The following is a 22,540-nucleotide window of genomic DNA, read 5'->3' as shown; positions in this document are numbered from 1 at the left end:
TCAGATGATGTTGGAGGGTGACTGCCTCCAACTGCCCAGTAGGGTCCTTCACGAGCCTCCTCCGCGGCAATTCCACACAGACACACGCGCGGTGGGGGGGGGTGGGGGGCCCACTCACTGCGAGATTGTGTTGGTGTCGAGGTCGACGCTCACGACGTCGGGCGGGGGCTCGTAGAGGTCAAAGTATCGCGAGTCGAGGCCCACGATGAAGGGGCATGGCGCGCTCAGTATGTCGGCGAGCGACAGTGGGCACAGCGGGATGTAGGGGCACTGCCAGTGGAACGGGAAGATCATCTGCGGGGGCAAGGAGGAGGGGGTGGTAACGAGGCGGAGGTCACGGTGATGTTGACCCCTTGGAGAGACAAGCACTGGCGTACGTTTGTCTTTTAGATGTTCTCGATAGAATTTACAGGGATTCTGTCCAATATGTTAAACCCACAATCAAGTTAAGTAGCATTAGTAATAGTAATAGGTTTTTACCCTTTCAACTGGTACAAAAACTGACACCTTTATACAAGGGATCATGTTTGCAATAATCACAACACAAGCAGTCAAAATGCAAACAAAAATAAACAACTCTGATAATGATATGCACTGTCCTTGAATTATATTGGTCCACACCCGAGACAGCTTTTCTTAGAGCCAGGTCTCACATGGTGTTGGACCAGATGACGCCAAAAGGCGTAGCATTGTTTACTAACATTCGATTTTATAAGATTCTATCTAGGATTCACAGCTAAAATAAATATAATAATTGTATTGTTTTTAACACATCCCATCAGCTACATGGCATTGTGGGAAGTGTGTTTTTTTATATTAGCAGGATGGCTTATATATTTATGCTGGACTTCTTTAGCACCATACATAGCCAACCATTCTCATCGGAGGTGCAATGAAATACACGCAATATTCAGCGTCTCGTCAGCCGAGTAAGTCTTGCTTAAACGAATGCTCTTGAACTGCTAGATGTTTATGGGTAAGGATCCTCACTGTGAAGATACTGCTCTTCGTACGATGCGCGCTTATTATACAGGCTGCTTCGAAAAAATGTTAACACTTATATGGGACTATCGTTATTAATGGAAAAAACGAACGGATAATTCACTGTAACATGATTTAAAAAATGTAAGTTAATAACTTCAAAAAGTCAGAGTCTCCACTTGTTCGCCATCATTGTCAACGCGTGCCTGGAATCTCTCCAGGTAGTCTCCAGAGCCCGGAGGCACATTTCTTGTGGTATTGTTACAAATTCTCCCAAGTGTTAACATTTTTTTGAAGCATCCTGTACAAGGCATGCGCCTATCCCCAGCTTGTGCAGACTTTTCCCACAAAAGGCCATAGGGCGGTGGCGTTTAAACCTCCCAAGGGGGGGCTGCTGCTGAGCCGAGGGTTGTAGAAGGACCAGAGTTTGTTGTGGTGACCCCGTGGGGTCGCGGAGGAAGGTCACGGGAGGGGGCGGCGGGGGGGGGGGGGGGGTGTCCCGCTCACCGCGTTGAGGGCCTCGGCGGCGCTGGTGAGCACGGCAGGTCGCAGCGAGTGGATGAGGATCTTGTTCTCCGTGAGGGCGAACAGGAGCAGCGTGGCCGCGTTCTCGGGCCCCAGGTTCTGGAGCAGCGTGCAGAACGACGCACCACTGCCCGGGGCATGAGAGAAGGCAACCTTGAGCTCGTTGTGTTTTGCGGTGCGTTCACTACTGCGTGGATCGCTGCGTCCCTTCATCAATTGATAAGGGGTCTTATTATAGCCTTACGATCACGTCACCATCATCAGGAGCTATGATCTATCCACTGATGGATGAAGCAACAATACATCGAGCTTCTGCTAAACTATCGGCTACCGTCCCTTCTAGCGAAGCGTCCTGCCCAAAATAAACCTAATCTTCAATGAGGGTCAATATGATTTCTGTAACTTATGGATGTTCTCCGAGTATAATTCCATGCAAGCGCATAGTAGAAGCATTGACTCAGATGTGATAGAATGTTTCTCTTTTTTATTCATATGACGTATATAATGGGGTTACTTGACCTCTGCAGGGGACTAGAGCTGCTATCATTGACGACAACGTAAAAAATAAAAAATAAAGATTTCGATTTGAATCGCAACCAAGGATCAATAAATAATTCCACTTGTAATATTAACAGGGTACAATATCGCAGTTTTGTTCTGAATGGGCTCAATAGTTTAAGCGGAGTGCTCTTGTCAATAACATTCCGTCAGCACGGCATCATTCATTAAAGAAACCCGACTGTGCCGATGTTACCAAAGAGATGCGAAACCAGTCGTAAGGTTTGTAAAATTAAATGCCGACGCTTGGCCCAAATGCTGCAAAACATGTTTTATTTTCACGTGTACCCATATCTAGCAATTTTTTTGCTCCTTTTAGCAAAGTTCAAGGTGTTATCAGGGCTGAAGATGCCGATAAGAGAAGATCACACCCACTGCTCATTTGAGGCAAGAAGCCATTGACTTTTTTTTTACCTTCAGATAAGTATTAAAAACATTAACTACATTGTAACGTGCCTGAAATAACTTTGGTATTGTAGCACAAATCTAAGCTTGCATTGAACTGGGCACAACGCCATAGCCAAACATGGCAATTGGAATGTATCTTGTAAACACACATACACCACACGCACAGGCTGTGTGTATCCCAGGCTACATTTCAAGAATTTGAAGCTTTGGTAAATGATGAAGAAAAAAAACCCACAAAGAGATCCGCCAGACACGCCGTTATCACATTCCTGTGACGTTATTATGCCAACGCTCCGATTTGTTTGAACGCGTAATTGCGGTGACATCACTGCGAGCGTATTGATGGGGTGTCTGGCAATGATTTTTGAATCTTTTTCTCGTTCACAAAGCTTCAAACTCACGTCAGATAGCCCGGAAACACAGCCTAGGTATGTGTCTATACAATAAGTGGCTAATCTGCAAGTTAAGTCACGTAGAATGGAAATAATGCAATTATAAAAATATTAAACAATAAAATTCTCACGACGTTTCGACTGCAACACAAGCAATCATCATCAGCTGTGAAATCCACAGTAAGGAAATTTCACACCTGATGATGATTGCTTGTGTTGCAGTCGAAACGTCGTGAGAATTTTATTGTTTTATATTTTTTTTATTTCATTATTTCCCTTCTACGTGACTTTACCAAAAAAAACAAGAATATGAATCCTTGCAGTCACGAAAGCTTTAAATCTAAATTTAATCTGCAAGTTATTTAAGAATGTATGTGTCTTTGTCCAGAGAGAACTCCTGCCCAGCAGCTCCACCAATTTCAATGAATGAGGTATGTACATAGAACTGCTTTCCCTCTAAGGAAAAAAACTGGAGGATTTCTACTCAAATCTGGCTGTCGCTTGATGAAGCTGGTTGTAATTACTGGCGAAAGAAACGTCGTACTCATGTTGTAAATGTTGTGGCTTGGCTCTCCCAACACACCTGTGTGCTGTACTCGTAACGAATCGGCATGTTCTGTTTACGTGACAAAACTACATAATTGGCGGTGTTGGTTGGTGGCGGGTTTAATGACACATTTATATATTTACGCAATCTAACCCAAAAAACCTATACTATGGATGATATTAGTCGCAAAAGCCGACGTGTTCAACAGAACTTCTTTCGCACCGTACATAGTAAACCGAGCTAACCGGAGATGTGGGACATCTTGGAAGCCTGTGATATGTTGTGTATGCTATAAAGGACAACATTTCAATTTAACAATTTATCTTCAACCCAATAATTGATCTTATCGGCCCTCACGCTGCCTATCTACTCTATCATGTAAGATAACAAATAGCCTGGCAGGTGAAACGAGCCCCACATCTCCGTTTAAATATCATACGACAGATAGGTGTGTGCTGCTTGACAACAGGGTGTGCACGTTGGATGGTAGGGTGGAGGTTAAAGATTCATCTCAATGGGCCTCCTACGACTCCGGTGTAAAGCTGGCGAGTGGGAGTGTCAGGTGAGCGCTGAATAAATGACGAGGGTCAGGTGAGCGTCACGTCTTATGTGACGCCATCCCTAGGACGGGCCGGGTCCATCAGTCTACAATACAAGCACAATGCTTATTTTGGACCGCTCAATGATTTAGAGAAAAAATGTCCTTTGTCTCTGAATGATTACGACGGTACCACAAATACAGTGGTACCTCGGTATACGTCGTTAATTCATTCCAGAAGAGAGGACTGATACCGAAAATGACGTCTACCAAATAATTTTTCCCATAAGATATAAAGGGAAAGGAAATAATCCATTCCAGAGTATAAGAAATGATATTTTATATGGCATATTATACATCAATGGGGTTGTGTAAAATAACTTATATACTACTTATTACTGAAATGCATACGAAAATTGGCAAAAAATTCACGTTAAAAATGACAAAAAACACGTGAAAATTTATAGACAAATTTCGATTTAAAGCTTTCGTTACAGCAGGGATTCATCTTCTTGGTTCTTTCGGTAAAGTCACGTAGAAGGGAAATAATAACATAATAAAAATATTAAAATTATTCTCACGACGTTTTGGCCACAACGCAAGCAGCCGTCCTCAGGTGAAGAACAGGTCTGTCGGAAAGACAGCGTCTGAATGGCCCATCTGTCGGAAAGACAGCGTCTGAATGGCCCATTCAGACGCTGTCTTTCCGACATACCTGTTCTTCACCTGAGGACGGCTGCTTGCGTTGTGGCCGAAACGTCGTGAGAATTATTTTATTATGTTTTATTTTTATTATTTTATTATTTCCCTTCTACATGACTTTACCGAAAGAACCAAGAAGATGAATTCACAGAGAGTTAGAGCAAGGGTTGTGCACTGAACGAGATCTACAGGCAGACTAAGGAGCGGTGCTTTGTTTCAGTCGTGAACGGGGCTCTAACTCTGTGAATTTTCACCCGACCCATACGAGTTCTAGCAAGCGCGCCGTATCCCAAGCAAGACGTCGTATCAAAACACGACGTGTACCAAATTCGACGTATTCCAAAACGGTCGTATAGCGAGGTACGACTGCATTTGCCAACCGAGAACGTTCGCCTGGTTCTCTCCAAGTCGGTGGTTCCCAACCTGTGGCCCACGGACCAACCGATGGTGCCTGCAAGGGCATTGGAAGCGGTCTTGTGGGTACTAAGAGTTACAGCAGTTTAAATCTTGAAAAGTTATACGTGCAGGGTGTGTCTGCAAATTAATCTTGGGATGGGGGTGGGTGTTGAGTGGTGGTCCGCAGGTCCAGAAAGATTGGGAATCACTGCTCTCAGCTCAGTTGCACAAGTTGCCAACATGCTCTGCGGGGAGCCTCGGGCAAAGGAGCGTGGGTTACCTGAGAGGTAGAGGTGAGGCGATGGGCTGGGACAGCACCAGGGAGTCCTGCATGGACAGCTGGAGCACAAAACACAAATACCATAGCAACAGCAGCTGCTGTTAGTACGCACCAAAGGCAAAGATCCCCTCACTTAGTGCGATAGACTATTTGGGGCAAATGCTGTTTTGCGAGCATGCCTGGCCCCAAGCGCTGACGTTTCACACCACATCAGGCATTGAGTTATGGGTCAATTAAATCGAGAGGCCGATACCTAGTACAGATCGAATTTATCACTGACGTTAGCTGTGGCGGAGAATTTAAATCAGAATATTTATTTATACCGGAGGAATTCGACGAGCTGCGAAGCTCTCCTTCACAGATGTCCAGTAGTCAACTAGTGCGGCTGGTTATGCAGCGCAGTGGGCTAACCAATGCGCCTTCGCTCTCAACCTGGTAAGCATCACGCACACACATCTGCAGTATATTCTCAAAACGACAGGCCCCTTTCGGGACGTGGCAATCAAGGGAGTGATTTTCTGGCAATTATCCCACTCCTGAACAGAGACCACAATGTGAAAAGTGTCTGCACACATTGCTACATTCTCTGAGAGGCTGTCACATGTTCTGGCACGTGACCCGAACCTGGGTAGCTCCCCTCAAACCCAGGTAATTGCATCGATCCCAGGATGTAACAAAACAAAAACCACGTGAACTAGGAGGCACATTACAACAGAAGCCAGCCAAAATGGCCATTTGGGGTGCGATGAAACCAAATGCTAATAAACAATACTGACAGTTCATGATTCCCATGATAATCGCCATCAGCTATGTTCTATCCACTGCTGGATGAAGGCCTCACCACGCTGTTGCCATCCATTATGGCCCAGGAATACCACAATCAATTTCGCTCCCGCACATTGAGACGCTCTAACCTTGTCGCGCAATCTCCCCCGGTTTACGATTCTCGAGGAATGTTACAATGGGTTGGCAGGATCGCTCATACAAAGTTCGCTTTGCCAGTTGCAGAGGACGTGCTGTGTTTCTCCACGAACCCGTCTCGCAGGTGACGATCGAATCAACGAGTGAACGAACAAACGAGGTTACTTTGGTAGTGCATTGTCTTTGAGCTGTACGCCTTTTGGCGTCCTCTGGTCCAGCACCAATTGGGTCGAGGCTCAAAAGAAAGCTGTCTCTGGTGTGGACCAATCAGTTTCAAGGACAACGCATATTTTATCTTAGTGTGTTTTTGTTTGCATTTTGACTACAAGTATTGTGGTTAATGCCGACATGAATCCTCGTAAAAAGGTTTCACTTTTGTTGCCAGAAAAAGGGGGAAAAACCCTGTTATTAAACTAGGTTTAGGTTAAAGAGCCTCACCTGGACAAGGATGCGTGGCCGTTGGGAAGAAGGGAAGGGCACGTGGAACATGAAATGGGAGATGTGCCTACAAGCAAACACCACGAGGCCAAACACACACGTGACAAAACGGGTCAACATTACCGAGGCGAACGCAATCGCACAAACACCCGAAAAACTAAACAAATATCTAATCGCGTTATTTGCTCACGTCTTAAAGCGCAAACAGCACAATTACCACGGGTAGAAGTGAATAGGCATATGGCCACGTATACACATACGATGAAAATTAATGAGAGCTCATTAAGGCAGGGACCGACACACGTGGGAGTGGTGAGGCTGGCATTACGCGAGCCAAGCCGTCCATCTCCGTAGTGCGATGCTGACCACACAAGGCACATTGCTCATTTAGGGGTTAAGTTGTCCCAAGGGAAGGGCAATGCCATTTTCATCATCAACTAAACATGACCAGTCTTGTGCGTAGGCCAGGAATGTTAGCGCAATGCAGACGTTCATGCCGCTGCTCGAAAGATACGTACAAAATCGCCCCGTTTAGCCTTGCAGACTCTTAGAGCAAAAATATATTTGTGAGCACCTATTAAGGCTATTATGGTATGCACCACACCCGCCTATGTCTCCCCAGTGCTGAAATTTACACAATATACCAAGGTACTCATTTAAGGCTGCGTCGACCTTGGGGAGACTTACGACCGGTTCAGACATCACCTCGTCGCTAATGTAAGCCGTGACCAGGAAGTCAAACTCAGGTCACCGGGTTCGAAGCAGTGCGATAACCACTGTACTACTGCTCCCACAAAAGGCACACGGGCCCAAGCACCATCCACTCACTCACTCGCACACACACAATCACATGCAACTATATACACAAAATAGCTATCCATCCACACTCACCCCCACCGCCACACAAGACAAAGATCCCCCATATAGTCTGTAACAGGCTGTTGGGGCAAGTGCTGTTCGTGAGCACCTATAAAGGCCGGCACGGCACACAAGGGGGTGGGTGGCCAACACCACGCCCGACCGCCTTTGTCTCCCCAGTGGCGATGTTTAGACACTGCACCAGGTACTAACATTTGAAGCAGAGTCGACCTAAGGGAGGCCCAGAACCGGTTCAGATAATCGTCACCGGTGTTGGCTAGGTTCGTAGCACAGCACGCTAACCACTACACTACCGCCACATACACACACACAAGCACCACACGACAAATGCTCTACGAAGCCAAATCGGACTGAGCCCTGCTCGCAATGACCTGCGACCACAACGACCGACCACTCCCGCGGCCGCCGCTCACTTCTCAATGGGCAGCACGTGCGGCCCAGAGAACGACAGCCGGTAGACGAAGAGCAGGAACTTGCGGAAGGCGTCGAAGAACGGCCAACGCGACAGCAGGCAGATGCACTTGTTGGTGTTGACAGAGAACGGCGGGCCCGGTAGCGGCCGTCGGTCGACTTTGCTGCGCAGGCCCAGCTGCACGGCCTGCTTCTCGCTGAGCCGCTCCGCGGGATAGGGCTCGTAGAACTGCACCGCCGCCCCGTACACCTGGGATGGAGGAACAATGTTGATGTTCATGATAATAATAAAGTGACGCCAGCGGCCACGTCAAAGGAAACGCTCGCCGAGTGTTGAGAGTGAGCAATGGCGTCACCTAATTTTACGAATTTCGTTCAGAACCGTTTTATTAGAATGTAAAACTACAGGGACAGCAGAGAACAGAACTGTTAATTTGCCAAGAAAAGCTTTGCTTCAGTGAACTCGTACAATAAATATCAGGTGAATAAAAAAAAATCATTACGTATTTTCTGTATCATTGAGAGGGAAGGTCGACTGGCGCTGTTCCGAATGGACACTTTCATCGTTTAAATGATAGCGATTATAAAATTGGAATTGTTGGGCGGGGAGGGGGGCAGGGTGGAGGGGGGAATGTACCATGAGAATTAGGCTATGGGTGTCTTAAACAGAGTCCACCCAGAGCAACAAGACTACCTGCCAGAGGTCGCAAACGGGTTTTGATTCCTTACCCATACCCGTACCCGGCCGCACCAGGGTCGCAAACGGGTACCCGTACCCGGCCAGGTACGAGTAGCCGTTCCCTACCCGTTCCCTACCCGTACCCGAAATGAGTGACAAACGGTTACTCACCAGTGACTCACGGCCTACCCGTACCCATACCCGGCCGCACCAGGGTCGCAAATGGCTACCCGTACCCAGCCGGGTACGGGTAGCCGGGTATCGGGTAGGGTACGGGTATCGGGTACCCGATTGCGACCTCTGCCACCACCCCAACAACGTCAAGGGTTTGGCAATTGGTGCCGCACGCCATGCCCTCCGGCCAAACGGACGAGCGCCGCGGGGTGTAGCAGGAGGGGGGGCACCTTGTCTCCGGAGACGCTGGTGAGGATGAACGTGGAGAAGATGGGTGCAGGGCACTTGGTCTTGGGCGGCCAGCACTCGATGACGGCGCCCATGGGCAGGCAGAACATGGGAACGGCCTCGGGCAGAGGGAACGTTTCGTAGTCCTCGTTCGGGTAGCGGCTCAGCTGGCCTGTGCAGGATCACACGCACGCGTGTGAACAAACGAGCGCAGGTGCCGGCGCTCGGCGAGATGGACAAGCCGGGGTGATGTGGCAGTGGTGGTTGGATGCATTGCGGGTGAAAGTTTTCAACACTTGAAACGAGTGCAGACACAACTGAAGGCTGCGGGTGCTCCTGACATTATTTGTATGTATGTTGACCTTCTTTCACACCGTACGTAGCCGACCGTGCTAATCCTGACAACAGGAATGGGCACAGCAGCATCTTATTTGTCAAGCGTGACGTTGTTACGAAAGCAAAAATAATCAGTCATCCTGAGCAGTGGCCTCCATGCATACATACAAACATACATACATAGATAGATACATAAAAATAGCATACATACAAAAGAATACATACATACACATACTTTCGTATAATTTCCTTAGGCCAACAAAACAGATGGGCGGGCGTGACGATCACAACATTCTGCCAACGCCCGACCACTGCCACCGAGGGGTGACTGCTCGCATGAACAAAAAAAGTCCCCGGCCTGTTTTACGAGGGCTTCCAGTAACGATGCCCCTCCATCCACCCGACGACCCCCGCCCAGCCCCCACCATCACCGAGCAGACGGCCAAGGTGATTGCCAGGCGCTGCTGTAAATAGCGGGCGACTGTACAATGGGCGCACACTTTCGACTCGGTCACCGGCAGCTATTTTAAAACTGCCAACGGCACGGCCCGCAGGTCCGGTGTGCGTGTTGCAACAGTGGAGTGGCGGCTTTGCTCGTGATAAGTTTAATCCACCCTTTCGATGTGCTTTACTTAAAGTGGTTGAGAGGCCGCCGAGAGCGGAGGGCAGAGGTCGCAAATGGGTTTTGATTCCTTACCCGTACCCATACCCGGCCGCACCAGGGTCGCAAACGGCTACCCGTACCCGTACCCGGCCGGGTACGGGTAGCCGGGTATCGGGTACCCGGTTGCGACCTCTGGCGGAGGGTCAATACGAACACAAGTTAACGTCAGAACATCAGCGAATACGGACTGCATCAAGCAAAACGAGCAGTGGCAACGGTGGTAAATTGCACCGCGCTATGAACCCAGCGACCTGATGATTTTGACTCCCAGCCATCAAGTGGAGTGTAATGCCTAGTCCTGACATTAACCACCCTCCGCTTGAAAACCTACGCGCACGAGCCAAACGAATGGTCAAATAACTCCCATGACCGGCGTGGCGTGGATGGGTTTTCTCACAAGGCATAATCTAAACGGATAACATTCACACGATCCCTCCGCGCACGCGTTGAGCACGTACAGCCGAGAATCGACAAACCCAGACACGGGACCCTAAGCGCGACAACCTCTCTTCCGCCACCTCCACCGCGGTTTACTCATTAACCAGCCGGCGACATTGAACCGGTTGCATAATCGGCGCACGGCAGTAAGTCCCACCCGCGCGCGTGTGGAAAAACACTGCCGAGAAGCGAGTGCGCGAGCGCGCCCGAACCGCGGCTGGCACACGCCCCCACGGTCACGCGCAACGACGACAGCCGACTCCCGCACTGCCAGCGCCGGCGAGTGGCATCATCGGCGTGACGCGAATGAGTGGCCGAGCAAAGAGCGTGACGAGAGGAGGAGGTGAAAGAAGGTGACAACCTTCGCGCGGTCTTCCATGTGACGCGTGAAAGAGTAACGAATGTCATCTGTTCCAAGTGCTCATATAAGGTTGAGCTGACCTAGGGGAGACCCAGGACCAGTTCTCATACCCATTGTCCACCGATGCTAGCCATGGGTGGGAAGCAAACGCAGGTGGGGAGGTTTATAGCACAATGCGCGGATTTCTGCGGTGCCACTTGTAATACATGGGCTCCGTAGAAAATTATATCCAAGTGTATAAATCAGCGGTGGGAAGGTTACAGTCCCAAGGGCCGGCCAAACATGGCCCGCTGTTTCAAGTTCATACGACTCATGGCCACATGAGAACCTACCACTTAGAAATGACCCACAAACAATATTTATCTGTTACTACAAACGTCTTAGCCGCAAAGAATGGGATTCTAGAGGGTAATATTTTTGTACTGGCAGCAAAACCATGTTCGTAATGTTCGCATGCTCAGTCACTTTTAACCCTGCGAGGGCCTCTTGCAGTCAGAGAAGTGGTTGAGCTGCATGTTCATGTGTGGCCCATGCCAAAAGTGTTTGAAAGCCCTGTTCAGCACCGTGTATGGAAAAGGATCTCCACCCCTGGTTTAGGTGATCGAGTTCTCACCGGCTTTGTATGCGATGGAGTTGGCTCGAACCACAGACTTCTTGTAGCACAGGAACACAGAGGCACCCCACTGAGCAAACAAAAACAACGACCATGGATTTAACTTCACACACAGCAGGTTTTCACAGTCAACAGGTACGATTCAAAATTACATTTTGGGTTTTGTCAAGGAACAATTCAGCCGAATTTATGTTCCGAGATCCTCCGACCACCCGACACAGCCAAACAACATCAAATTATCAGGTGAACGAGTGTTTGAGGAGCCAAGTTTATTGTTTAAATTCGCCGGTTAAGTTGAAGAATTCTCACGACCGAATTTAGGAGTTGGATGCGGCGTTTCGCTTGAAACTGCGTCAAGCGTCATCATGACAATGGAATTTTTATGCATTCCGCAGCAAAACAGCAACAGAATCCATGAACTGGTGAGCGCTGTTACGATTGCAGAGCCAAGAGTAATATTCGCGCATCTCAAAGTCCGAGTTTTTATTATTTTAGTTTTTATTTGACCAGGTAAAGGCTCACTGGCTGCTGTACATTTTATCTGTGACGGTCCCACCTGATGACGGAGACTTGTGTTGCCTCCGAAACGTCGTGATTTATTATTTTATTTCTATAATTTTTTTTTTTTAACTACGTGACTTTACCAAAAAAAACCTAAGAGTAAAATTAAACTATTTTATTTTCGCAGGTAAGGCCCCACGAACCTATTATCTTCTTTTTCAGAAGCGACCTGGCCGCAGACGATAGCTCAACCAAGTGGCTTATCGTGTGGAAATTTATAGCAGCCAAATACTCTAAACACAAATGCGGAGGGAAAAAGTGGAGGTCCTGGAGAGAAATCCACATGACCACAGTTGTGAAGATCCAAACTCCAAATATTCAAAGGCTTGAGGGTTCGGATTGAACCCACGACCTCCTGCATAGCCAGCGAGGTGCTTACCATCTCGCCACCAGGTTTGTTTACAAATGGAGGGTGGTGGTGCTCTTAAACAGCATCCCAAAGGAAATGACAACGATTTTCTGACCGTATAACAGTGAGCGATGGCTCTAAATCTTATTTACAATTACAATGCGGATTTACAGGGCGCCCAAATGCAACGGCATCTCAGGGTGCTGTAAAGGAACAGTGGGGGCATATTTAAAAGGCGAATGAGTCTTGTTACAGCCTAGTATTTAATGTTCCACAGCAACACAGGTGTCTGTGTACGGTATTGATTTTCATGTCAAACGGGGGTTTCCCAGATTTTTTTGCAGAGTGCTATTGCCAATAACATGTGGAAATCCGGGAGTTTAGTTTAACGAGCCTCACTCAGCTGCCAAAGGCCCAGAAAGTCAGAGCGGTCAAGAGTGAGCATTAATAATTTATCAACGATGATTGGCTGAGTCACACATCAACCAGGATTTGAACTCGCAACACCTTCCATTGGCGGGCAACTCGCTCCACCGCTGTGCCACCTGGCTGGTAAAGTATGGAACCAGTGGGTGGAAATCCATACACAGATCGCCCTGGATGTATGTATGTATGTTGAACTTTTTTCGCACCGTAGGTAGCCATCCGTGCGAATCGGAGGTGCCGAGTAAGGACGAAACAACTAAACACAAAAATCAGTTCCAAGGAAATTATTTTAAACTGCACAGCTCCAGTGGCTTTCTAACATCGGAAGGAAGAGCATTCCAGACGGCTGCAGAAGCGCATCTAGAAGCGCCGTGCGATGCGGTGACCTCCTTTCTTCGACGGCCAGCCAGAAACCGCCGCCGCGAGGATGACCCGGAGTTTGGCGCGCGATTGGTTCACACGCTCCTTGACGATCACGCCTACCGCTCACCATGCCAGAGTTGAGGTTCTTGTTGACCTTGCAGAAGGTGTGCGGCGGCGTCTCGCCCTTGCTGGCGACGATGATGCAGATGTCGGTGACGGCGAGCGCGTTCTGGCTGGCGGACTCGTGCGCGCGCCGGTACGTCACGTAGATGTGCTGCGCGCTGTTGTTCACGTTGGCCGGGCGGCCGTACGGCGTAGTGCGGATAGTCTCGCAGCCCTGCATCAGGCGCTCCTTCCACTCGTATAGAACCCTGACCAGCACCAGCAGCAGCAGTAATAGGAGTAGCAGTTGCAGTAATAGAAGCAGCAGTAGCGGCAACAACAGCAAGAACATTTAATCATGATATAAAAGTCTGCTAATAATGCCGCTTATCAATGTCATTGCCCTCATTATTTATCACTTGGCAAGTTTGCAGAAGTTTTAACTTACAATTGCAACAGTTGTCAGGCTCTCACCCAAACAATAACAGAGCCAGACGAGTCACGATGTCTATTAGTACGCATCCAACTCGCTCACCTTCCCTTAAATGCGCAGCAACATATTAAAATGTAACATGTATATTATTTATCCACGTAAGACTCACCGAATCTCAAGGTGCTTTTTCATCAGGGTCCCGCTTTGGGATGTTTGACCAGTACCACTTTAACTTTACAATGCAGCCCTGGCTACAGGGCTGACTGACCAACCGACGGCCGGCCGGACTTAGACGAACGGACGTACTAACTGAGCGAGCGAGCGAACGAGCAATCGAGCGATTGAGCACATGCCCTTACCCCAGATCGGTGAGCGGCGGCTTGTCGCGGCCACGCCGATAGCACAGGTAGAGCTGGGGGCTGCTGAGGCTGCCGTGGTTGAGGTCGGCATCCAGGTTCGTCGGGGTCACTTCGATGCACGTGTAGCCCTGTGGCGGCTCCTCGCCCTGCGAGCGGCACACCACCGCCACGTCCGTGATGGGGTCGCGCCGCCGCACCGCCTTTTGCCGCCCCTCGGCGAACGCCATGTCCTCTTCCAGGGGCTTGGACTCCTCCGTCAGGCCGGCCACCACGAAGTAGTCGGCCACGCGTGGGCCTTTCTCCTCCATGGCTGGGGGCGCCTGCTCCTACTCGCTCTGCGCGGCAGAAAGCGTACGGGGGAGACAACGGGAGAGATGGCGGAACGGCACCTCCGATTAACACGGTTGGCTACGTACGGTGCGAAAGAAGTTCAGATTACGTACAAGGTAAACGTGAACAACACGCAAACTTTCGATTTAAAGCTTTCGTGACTGCAGGGATTCATCTTCTTGTCTCCCCGACAGACCTGTTCTTCACCTGAGGACGGGCTGCTTGCGTTGTGGCCGAAACGTCGTGAGAATTATTTTATTATGTTTGATTTTTATTATTTTATTATTTCCCTTCTACGGGACTTTACTGAAAGAACCAAGAAGATAAACACGGAAACTGTTAATAAAGCCCTTTGTGCGGATCCCTATATTCTGTGGACTGCTGCATCGCACGACGGCTTTGGCAGACCTTCATCCAGCAGTGGATGAATCATGGCTAATGATGCGGATGATTATTAAAATCCAGCCAGGTTTGCTCAGAGATCAAAGCACTGATCTGGAAGCCACCGAGACCATGGATTAAATCTGGGTTTCAGCCAGCTGGGATTAAACCGAGCTCTCAAATGTAGCGAGTTGGTGGTCTTAGCTCGGTCACTAATGACTGCACAAAAAAACCCCTATCATATAAAGTTAGGTGCTTCACCTAATTTGGGTATTTCACCTAATTTCACACAAATTCCAACTCAGGATGACAAGTTTGGAAAGGCCTCGAAATCCGTGGGGGTTTCTGTTCTTTGAAAATCTGCTGGTGAAAGTAGAATTCGCGAATTTAATAGACAATGTTTATCTGGGGAAAATGGGGTTAGGCTCCCGTGTCCGCTTGGACATATGGGAGAAAATGAAAATGTTTCATAATATTAATCCTGTACGCAAAAATGTCATCCACATTATTTAGTAATATGTACAATAATAGAATAGATAACACACATAATACAACTAAATAGAAGACAATCAAATACACTCGAATCTTCAGAATCGGAATCTTTATTTAGCCTGGAGAAAATCTGATGAGCTATGAATTTTTCACAGATGTCCACTAGTTTTACAGATGTCTAATACATTATACTGTACATTTGGAAGCTTTATTTACCTCGGATTATGATGGGGGTGTGATGATGATGATGGTCAGCAGATGCACTATAACAAGCTAGTCTATTAACAACTCTCCTTTCTGAGCTAAACTCATAACTTATTTTTGTCTTTAACTCTCACTATTACTTCCTCGCTCGACGCTTGCACCCGACGATCGAAATAAAAAAGCACCTAGTGAGTGGATTCTTAAAATCCATTTATAATATTTTTATTTTTTTCCCGAGTGTCTGCTGCTGCTGCTGTGTCCTGCACAGGCGCGTTGAGATCCTTGATGAAAAGCCGCAAAATAAATGGAATTGTTACGACTGCACTGCACAAGGAACACTTTCTCCGTGACACGACGTTGCCAAATCGCGAACAGCCGGAGGAGAAAAAGGCGCGAAACGTACACCATGGACAAATATAAAATCGCGAACAATCTAATTTCACGAAAGAAAAATCCGCGAATGAAGGTTTGTTTTTCAACTGTATTGTCTTGACAGCCAAGCGACTAAACCGTCTCTACAGCAGGACACGAGGTTAAGTGCCGCCAGCACTCCTGATGTGGATGAGAGGTCACTTGAAGTGGGGGCCTCAGAAGTGAGGGTGAATCACTGCTCTGTAACAGTTCTTTTTCAATAGTTTTTTTTGCAACAAAACAAAAGCCCAGTATAAGACACAGACCTGTTCTGTAAAAAGTTTATAAAATGGGCCCCTGCGTGTCGCGAAACGGACGCATGACGTGCGCAACACGGTTTGAAGAAAACTAAAATAAAAAAGGCCAAAAAAAACTTTTAAAAAGAGAAGAGGAAAGGCTGCCACACTTCCACTCCTGAGTTGGGTTGGAAGGCCATGATCCCTCCAAGGTCGATAAAATAATGACCACGTTGTGAGACGCTGATGGTGGATCTTATGGAGGCATTGGCCCAAAAATGGTGATTCCAAATATGATCACAACCAGTACTGAATATCTCTCATTGCCCCTAGCGTGCAATAAATAATATTGAGTGGATACTCTTAGTTCCTTCGGTAAAGTCACGTAGGTAAAAAATGAAATAAAAATTAATAAAAATAAAACAATGAAAATCTTAGCTGCAGCTAATCTGGCTGTGATGGTCCCACCTGATGACGGAGACTTGTGTTGCCTCCGAAACGCCGTGATTTTCATTGTTTTATTTTTATTAATTTATATTTCATTTTTTACCTACGTGACTTTACCGAAAGAACTACGGGTATGAATCCTTGCAGTCACAAAAGCTTCAAATCTAGAATCTTGAGTGGATTTATCCAGAAAGGCCTCAATGCCTGTCCAGACATTATCAGTACGGTACAGCTGTGGATACTTGGGCAATTCCAAGTTACTGAGTGGCTATAGAAGAGTGCACATGGGTTTTTATCGATTAAAATTGATTATTTTACTCTCACTAATCATGCATAAACCTGCATATATAAGAGGATAATAATTAGATGTCCATGCAGACAAGGTGAGCAGCCGACTTTCTGTACTGCCACCTCCTGACCAGGTCACCAACCAACAGCCAAGGAGTTAACGCACATTGAGATCCATTAAGAGTACCGTAGTTAATACACGCAAGAGGTGATTTCTAGACAGCAAAATGTGCGATTGCGATCGTAGGATTGATCTTCCTATCGTGCCTTGCATGCCGTGTGACATCATCGCGCTGCGCGTGTAACGCACGCAGACTTGCTTAAGACCGCCATCTCCAAAGAGTCAAAACCGTGGCACGTTATTTTATGCAGCTCAAAAGATGTCGAATTATTTCACGGATATATTTTTGCCTGAGCCACCAAACCACTGCCTGCAAAGTGATGGGACTGCAGGCAGCAGCCGCAACACCCAGCGCAATGAACATGACCATGCCAATGACATTAGTGGCAGATGGTATTTTTTGTGTTTATTATACAACTTGCTTTTATGGTGTGTGGGTGTGCGCGCACGCGTGTCCATGTCTCCATTACAAAAGAAGCATTATGGCTTTGTGAAATGGCCATTCATGTGATAATTCTCTCACCCACAATGTCAATTGCTATGCAACGTATATATGAAAGGACTCGTACACGATGTATGTTACGTTCGTAAGAATGCGTTGTATTGGAAGCCACTGGAGCTACGAACTATTAAATCGAGATTGAAAACTCACTTCTTTAGAACTGATTTTGCGTTTAGTTTGTGGTCCTTCCCCGCACCTCCGATTAGCGCGGTACGGTGCGAAATAAGTTCAACGTACAGTAAATGTATCGATTGACCCTGTGACAGATTCTGTGAACGTCTGCTTCTGGGGGAAGGGGTCACGATTCTAACCAAACATTTATTTAGCTTGTGTCCCGTCTCAACCGCAATGTTTTTATTTATTTCAGTTGCTTGTTTGGTTTCTCCACCAGCATATCATTTGCATGAATAATTGACAGTCAACACACAGAGGTTGATGCATGTACTGTACTGTGAAAGTAAAAAAGGGTTGTCACGGTTTGATGCATCGTTACACGCATATCAGAAAGTGAATTAAATAAAATGGAAATCATATTTAAAAAACAAAAGTGTTTAAACGGAAATTAATTATTATTCTGGCAACAGCACACACATACACACGTGTAGAATGCAAATCCACACCATTAATACAAAAGGCATGTAACAAATATGACTGTACCATCTTAATTACCAAGCTAACACTGAAATATTTATCTGGTGGCAAGTCACAAGCTCTTGACAAAAACCCACATAAGCCAAATCCGGTTTGCTCACAGTACTTCAAAGCAGAGCCGTGCCATCCATTGTCATCACGATGGTGCGTCGAGATTTCAGCAGCCGTGAACTTTGCAGTCAATGACATCATTCCTTTGCAAACCACTGAGCAGAACTGGAGCGGTGAGTTTTTTTTAATGTAAGTTTTTCAATTTCACACATTCATTTCATTCGAAGCGCGTACGCCGTGCATGCAAGTCCGTTGCGCCGAGAATGTGCAGCAGAAGCAGCAACGACCACGACAAAATATTCGGGAAAGTAAAAAACTAAAATTCTAGATTTGAAGCTTTCGTGACTGCAAGGATTCATACTCTTAGGTTTTTTCGGTAAAGTCACGTAGGTAAAAAATAAATAATAAACAATTATAGAAAAAATAATAGAAATAAAATAATAAATCCTTTTATTCTTTATTTCTATTCATTTTAATATTTATAAATAATAAGTAATAAAAATAATAGAAAAAATTATAGAAATAAAATAATAAATCCTTTTATTATTTTACTTTATTATTTTATTTCTATAAATTTTTATTTTTATTATTTATTTTTTACCTACGTACCTTTACCGAAAAAACCTAAGAGTATAAAAAAGAAAACTCCTCTGTGCCGCACGCAAACCCGGCGGCCGTGGCTTCCGCGGGTTTCCCAAGACGTTTGCCGAGAGCCCTTCGCGGCACGAGAGAACTCACGAAATGACACGGCGATTATTGCCAACTCGCGAAAAACCCCATCTGGCGCACACAAACTCACTTCGCGATGTCGCACACGGTTAGAAAAATTCTCTCGAGCGCTCATTGCATGAGATGGGTTGCACTGGAGCATGGAGGAAGGCGCGGAGTGGGTGGTGTGTGGGAGGGGATGGCGGCAGCTGTTTTCAAGCCCCCAATGCCTCTTCACGACGCGCACGTAAAGCTTCCGCGTCCCACAGCACGGGCTGTAGATGGCACCTGTATGAAGTCACGGCACGTGAGACTCCGTGACTTCCTCCGTGTTACCAACAAATTAAAAAAACACTCCAGGGGAAGGCTGTAAAAATTTCAATCTGGGTGAAAACTCAAAAAGCGATTTCCGGCCTGGATAAGCAATGGATGGGGTGGTCGCCACCATCTTCTGTTTACAGCCTCTGGAGCCAGTGATGGAAATTCCACATTCCTATGGCGCGCGGGGGGACGAGACGAGTGTATCCATAGGACAAAGCACTGCTGATGAAGCTACTTCGCCCCACCACCCGAACAGGAGCTCACATCTGTATGAAGTCACGGCACGTGAGACTTCGCGACATCCTCCGTGTTACAAAAAATAAAAAAACACACTCCAGGGGAACGCTGTAAAATTGTAATCTGGGTGAAAACTCAAAAAGCGATTTTCGGCCTGGATAAGCAATGGATGGGGTGGCCGCCACCATCTTCTGTTTACAGCCTCTGGAGCCAGTGATGGAAATTCCACATTCCTATGGCGCGCGGGGGGACGAGACGAGTGTATCCATAGGACAAAGCACTGCTGATGAAGCTACTTCGCCCCACCACCCGAACAGGAGCTCACATCTGTACGAAGTCACGGCACGTGAGACTTCGCGACATCCTCCGTGTTACCAAAAAAAAACACTCCAGGGGAAGGCTGTAAAATTGAAATCTGGCTCCAAAACTCAAAAAGCGATTTTCTGCCCGGATAAGCAATGGATGGGGGTGGTCGCGCTCCATCTTCTGTTTACAGCTTCTGGAGCCAGTGGTGGAAATCCCGCATACCTACGGCACTGCTGCATTTTCCCACGAAGTGGTGCTCGTTTCTATTGTTATTAACCCCGGGAGGGGTGAGACGAATCAATCCCCAACCGGCGTCATCTGGTCGAACACCATATGAGACTAGGCTCTAAAGAAAGCTGTCTCTGGTGTGGACCAATCAGTTTCAAGGACAATGCATAAATTATCAGAGTATTGTTTTGTGTTTGACTGCAAGTATTGTGCTTAATGTAAACATGATTCCTTGCAAAAGGTGTCAGTTTTGTTGCCAGAAAAAAGGGGAAAACCCTATTAGGATTTTGAACTCGCTAAACGCTAAGCCACCTGGCCAGATTACGGATGTAAACGTGTGCCGTGCCAATTCATTAAGATCGACACTAATTCGCGTCATAAAACGCATTGAATCGTGTGTGTAAGAATAAAAAAAACATTTCAATTCGTGCGTGTTGTTTTCGATGAGTGACCTCTCCATTATGTATTTTTTTAATTACACGTGTTTACCCGGGAAAGCCTCGTTCAGTCAAAATACTCCTTTTCAGGAATGTCCTGCCAATTTCTCAGTAGGTGGTTATGCTGCTGCTGCATGTGTAATCCCAAAGGAGTCATTAAACACGTCATTTTTCAGCCAAGGGATGTTTGGCCAATACCAAAGTATTATTGTACGTTTTTTTTAGAGTTCGTAGAAAACCGGACATCTTGGAGGAAGCCCCCCCCCCCCAACTTCGCACCCAAATGCGACCGGTCAGCAGTGGCCATCATCACAATCAGAATATTTATTCATACTGGAGGAATCCCATCAGCTATAAAGCTCTTTTTCACAGACGAACAGCAGGAGTGGGTCCAAGGCACCAGGCTTGCAGGGCTGATAGGTCACTGCATGGCACATCCCATCACGCACACTCACGCATGGGGCGGCGGGGGGCAGTTAGTTATATTGATCGTGAGAAATGTCGAAATCGGCGCATAACCGATAAACAGACCTCTTCACCGTTGTATTCTTCGTTTCCGCGCGCGATTACCGATGAAGCTCCAACTGGAGAAATGAACAACTATCGTCCAACGGGTGTTCAAAGCAACCAAGCGGGAATGTTGACCGTGACAGCGCCGGGTCAAAGCAACAACGGCACGGCTCGGGGAGGGGGGGGGGTCACGGGGGAGGGGGGGGTCCCACAGATTGTGAAAATGTAATTTGCGCAACAATCTGCTCAGGGAGAGCTGGCGGAGGCTTTGTTCGAGTCAAAGACTTGAAAAGGGACCTCTCTTTCTCTCTCTCCAGTGCCATGCGCGTGGACTAAGGAGCTGCTCAAGCGGACGGCGATTTATGCCGAGGGGGGTGGCGCCTTGTGGGCTGTGCGTAAAGAGCTACAGGGGGGAGAAAGAAAGCGTGGAGGGACGGCTCGGTTGGTGTCGACCCGAAGCTGCACACACAGCAAGCAGAAGCGCCGAATGATTCAACTCGCTCCGGGCCATTTGAATAAAATGTCGCAATCCAGAGTCGTGCAATATCACGCAGTTTTGCACCGTCTCGTTCATCATCTTGATCTGTATGGGGGGCTCTGTAAAGTTCTGTTCGCTCCACGGGCTTAAGTCTGAAACGTTCAATTTACGATTTGCATGCAAACTAACGAATGTATTACGTACACAGTCATTTCACAATCAAATGGTGGAAATAAGTAGGAAACTCTTTGTCAAGTCACTGAAACGCTGCAACATTTTGGCGAGATTAACATCTCTGCTATTCTAGATTTGAAGCTTTCGTGACTGCAAGGATTCATACTTTTAGTTCTTTCGGTAGAGTCACGTAGGTAAAAAATGAAATTAAAATTAATAAAAAATAAAATGCCTCCGAAACGTCTTGATTTTATTATTTTATTTTTTATTAATTTTAATTTTATTTTTTACCTACGTGACTTTACCGAAAGAGCTAAGAGTATCTCTGCTGTTGCCCGCGAGCCGGGCAACGCATTGTCTGGTAACCGATGATTTATTATTAATGCGAATTACATTCTAATTATTATTATACATGTAGCAGTAACATGGCTCATGAAACGTTGATTGTATTCCAGTTGGGGAATGTATTCATGATTAATATGCTAATTATATACACGCGTTACACGCAGGCTAATGAGCTGACAAAAACTGTAACGAAGACGGCAAACTACGGAACGGCAAGACAAATGAAGATGTCACAGAGATGACACAGAGGTAATCGGTGGGTGAAGTGAATCATGACAATTCCTTTAATGGCCTAAAACAAATGGGACGCTAATTTACATGAAGACAGGGGGGCTTTCGCGCCCCCCACGCCCCCCCTCCACTACCAAACCCTTTCCCCTGTTCTGTGTAAGAATTAAATGTATCGTTCATTATAAAGTTCATGTAGTGGCCTGCACGGGATGATGTCCAATGCTTACATAGCGTGTGTGTGACCACCGTATGAATCATTCCGATGCTAATTTACCTTGCCACAGGGCAGAATAAAGGAGGACGAAACGCATGTGATAGCCAATCCAAAGGCGATAGTAAAAACACAAAAAACATACAATTTTGGGGATCAAATAATGAGGACCAAATCG

At 46.9% G+C, this 22,540-nt stretch overlaps 1 protein-coding gene across 5 annotated transcripts in view; it reads right to left on the bottom strand.

Annotated features, from left to right (window-relative positions):
- The window catches only part of LOC133354282 (C-myc promoter-binding protein-like), an 88,219-nt gene that overhangs the window by 35,336 nt on the left and 30,343 nt on the right, over positions 1-22,540 (bottom strand). For all 5 annotated transcript variants that reach the window (XM_061571005.1, XM_061571009.1, XM_061571006.1 and 2 more), the window contains exons 2-10: positions 14,063-14,397; positions 13,296-13,539; positions 11,470-11,539; positions 9,060-9,229; positions 7,979-8,226; positions 6,687-6,753; positions 5,328-5,386; positions 1,489-1,633; positions 119-294 (exon numbers count right to left, since the gene is read on the bottom strand). In XM_061571005.1, the coding sequence (XP_061426989.1) occupies positions 119-294; positions 1,489-1,633; positions 5,328-5,386; positions 6,687-6,753; positions 7,979-8,226; positions 9,060-9,229; positions 11,470-11,539; positions 13,296-13,539; positions 14,063-14,370 (1,487 nt within the window). In that variant the 5' untranslated portion in view covers positions 14,371-14,397. The remainder of the gene's footprint in view (positions 1-118; positions 295-1,488; positions 1,634-5,327; positions 5,387-6,686; positions 6,754-7,978; positions 8,227-9,059; positions 9,230-11,469; positions 11,540-13,295; positions 13,540-14,062; positions 14,398-22,540) is intronic.

Source organism: Lethenteron reissneri, chromosome 46, assembly GCF_015708825.2.
Source record: "Lethenteron reissneri isolate LAM-NWPU_2019-01 chromosome 46, ASM1570882v1, whole genome shotgun sequence".
NCBI classification, from domain to species: Eukaryota; Metazoa; Chordata; class Hyperoartia; order Petromyzontiformes; family Petromyzontidae; genus Lethenteron; species Lethenteron reissneri.
The sequence above is the reverse complement of the archived record's forward strand: the minus strand, read 5'-3'. Positions and strand labels throughout refer to the sequence as shown.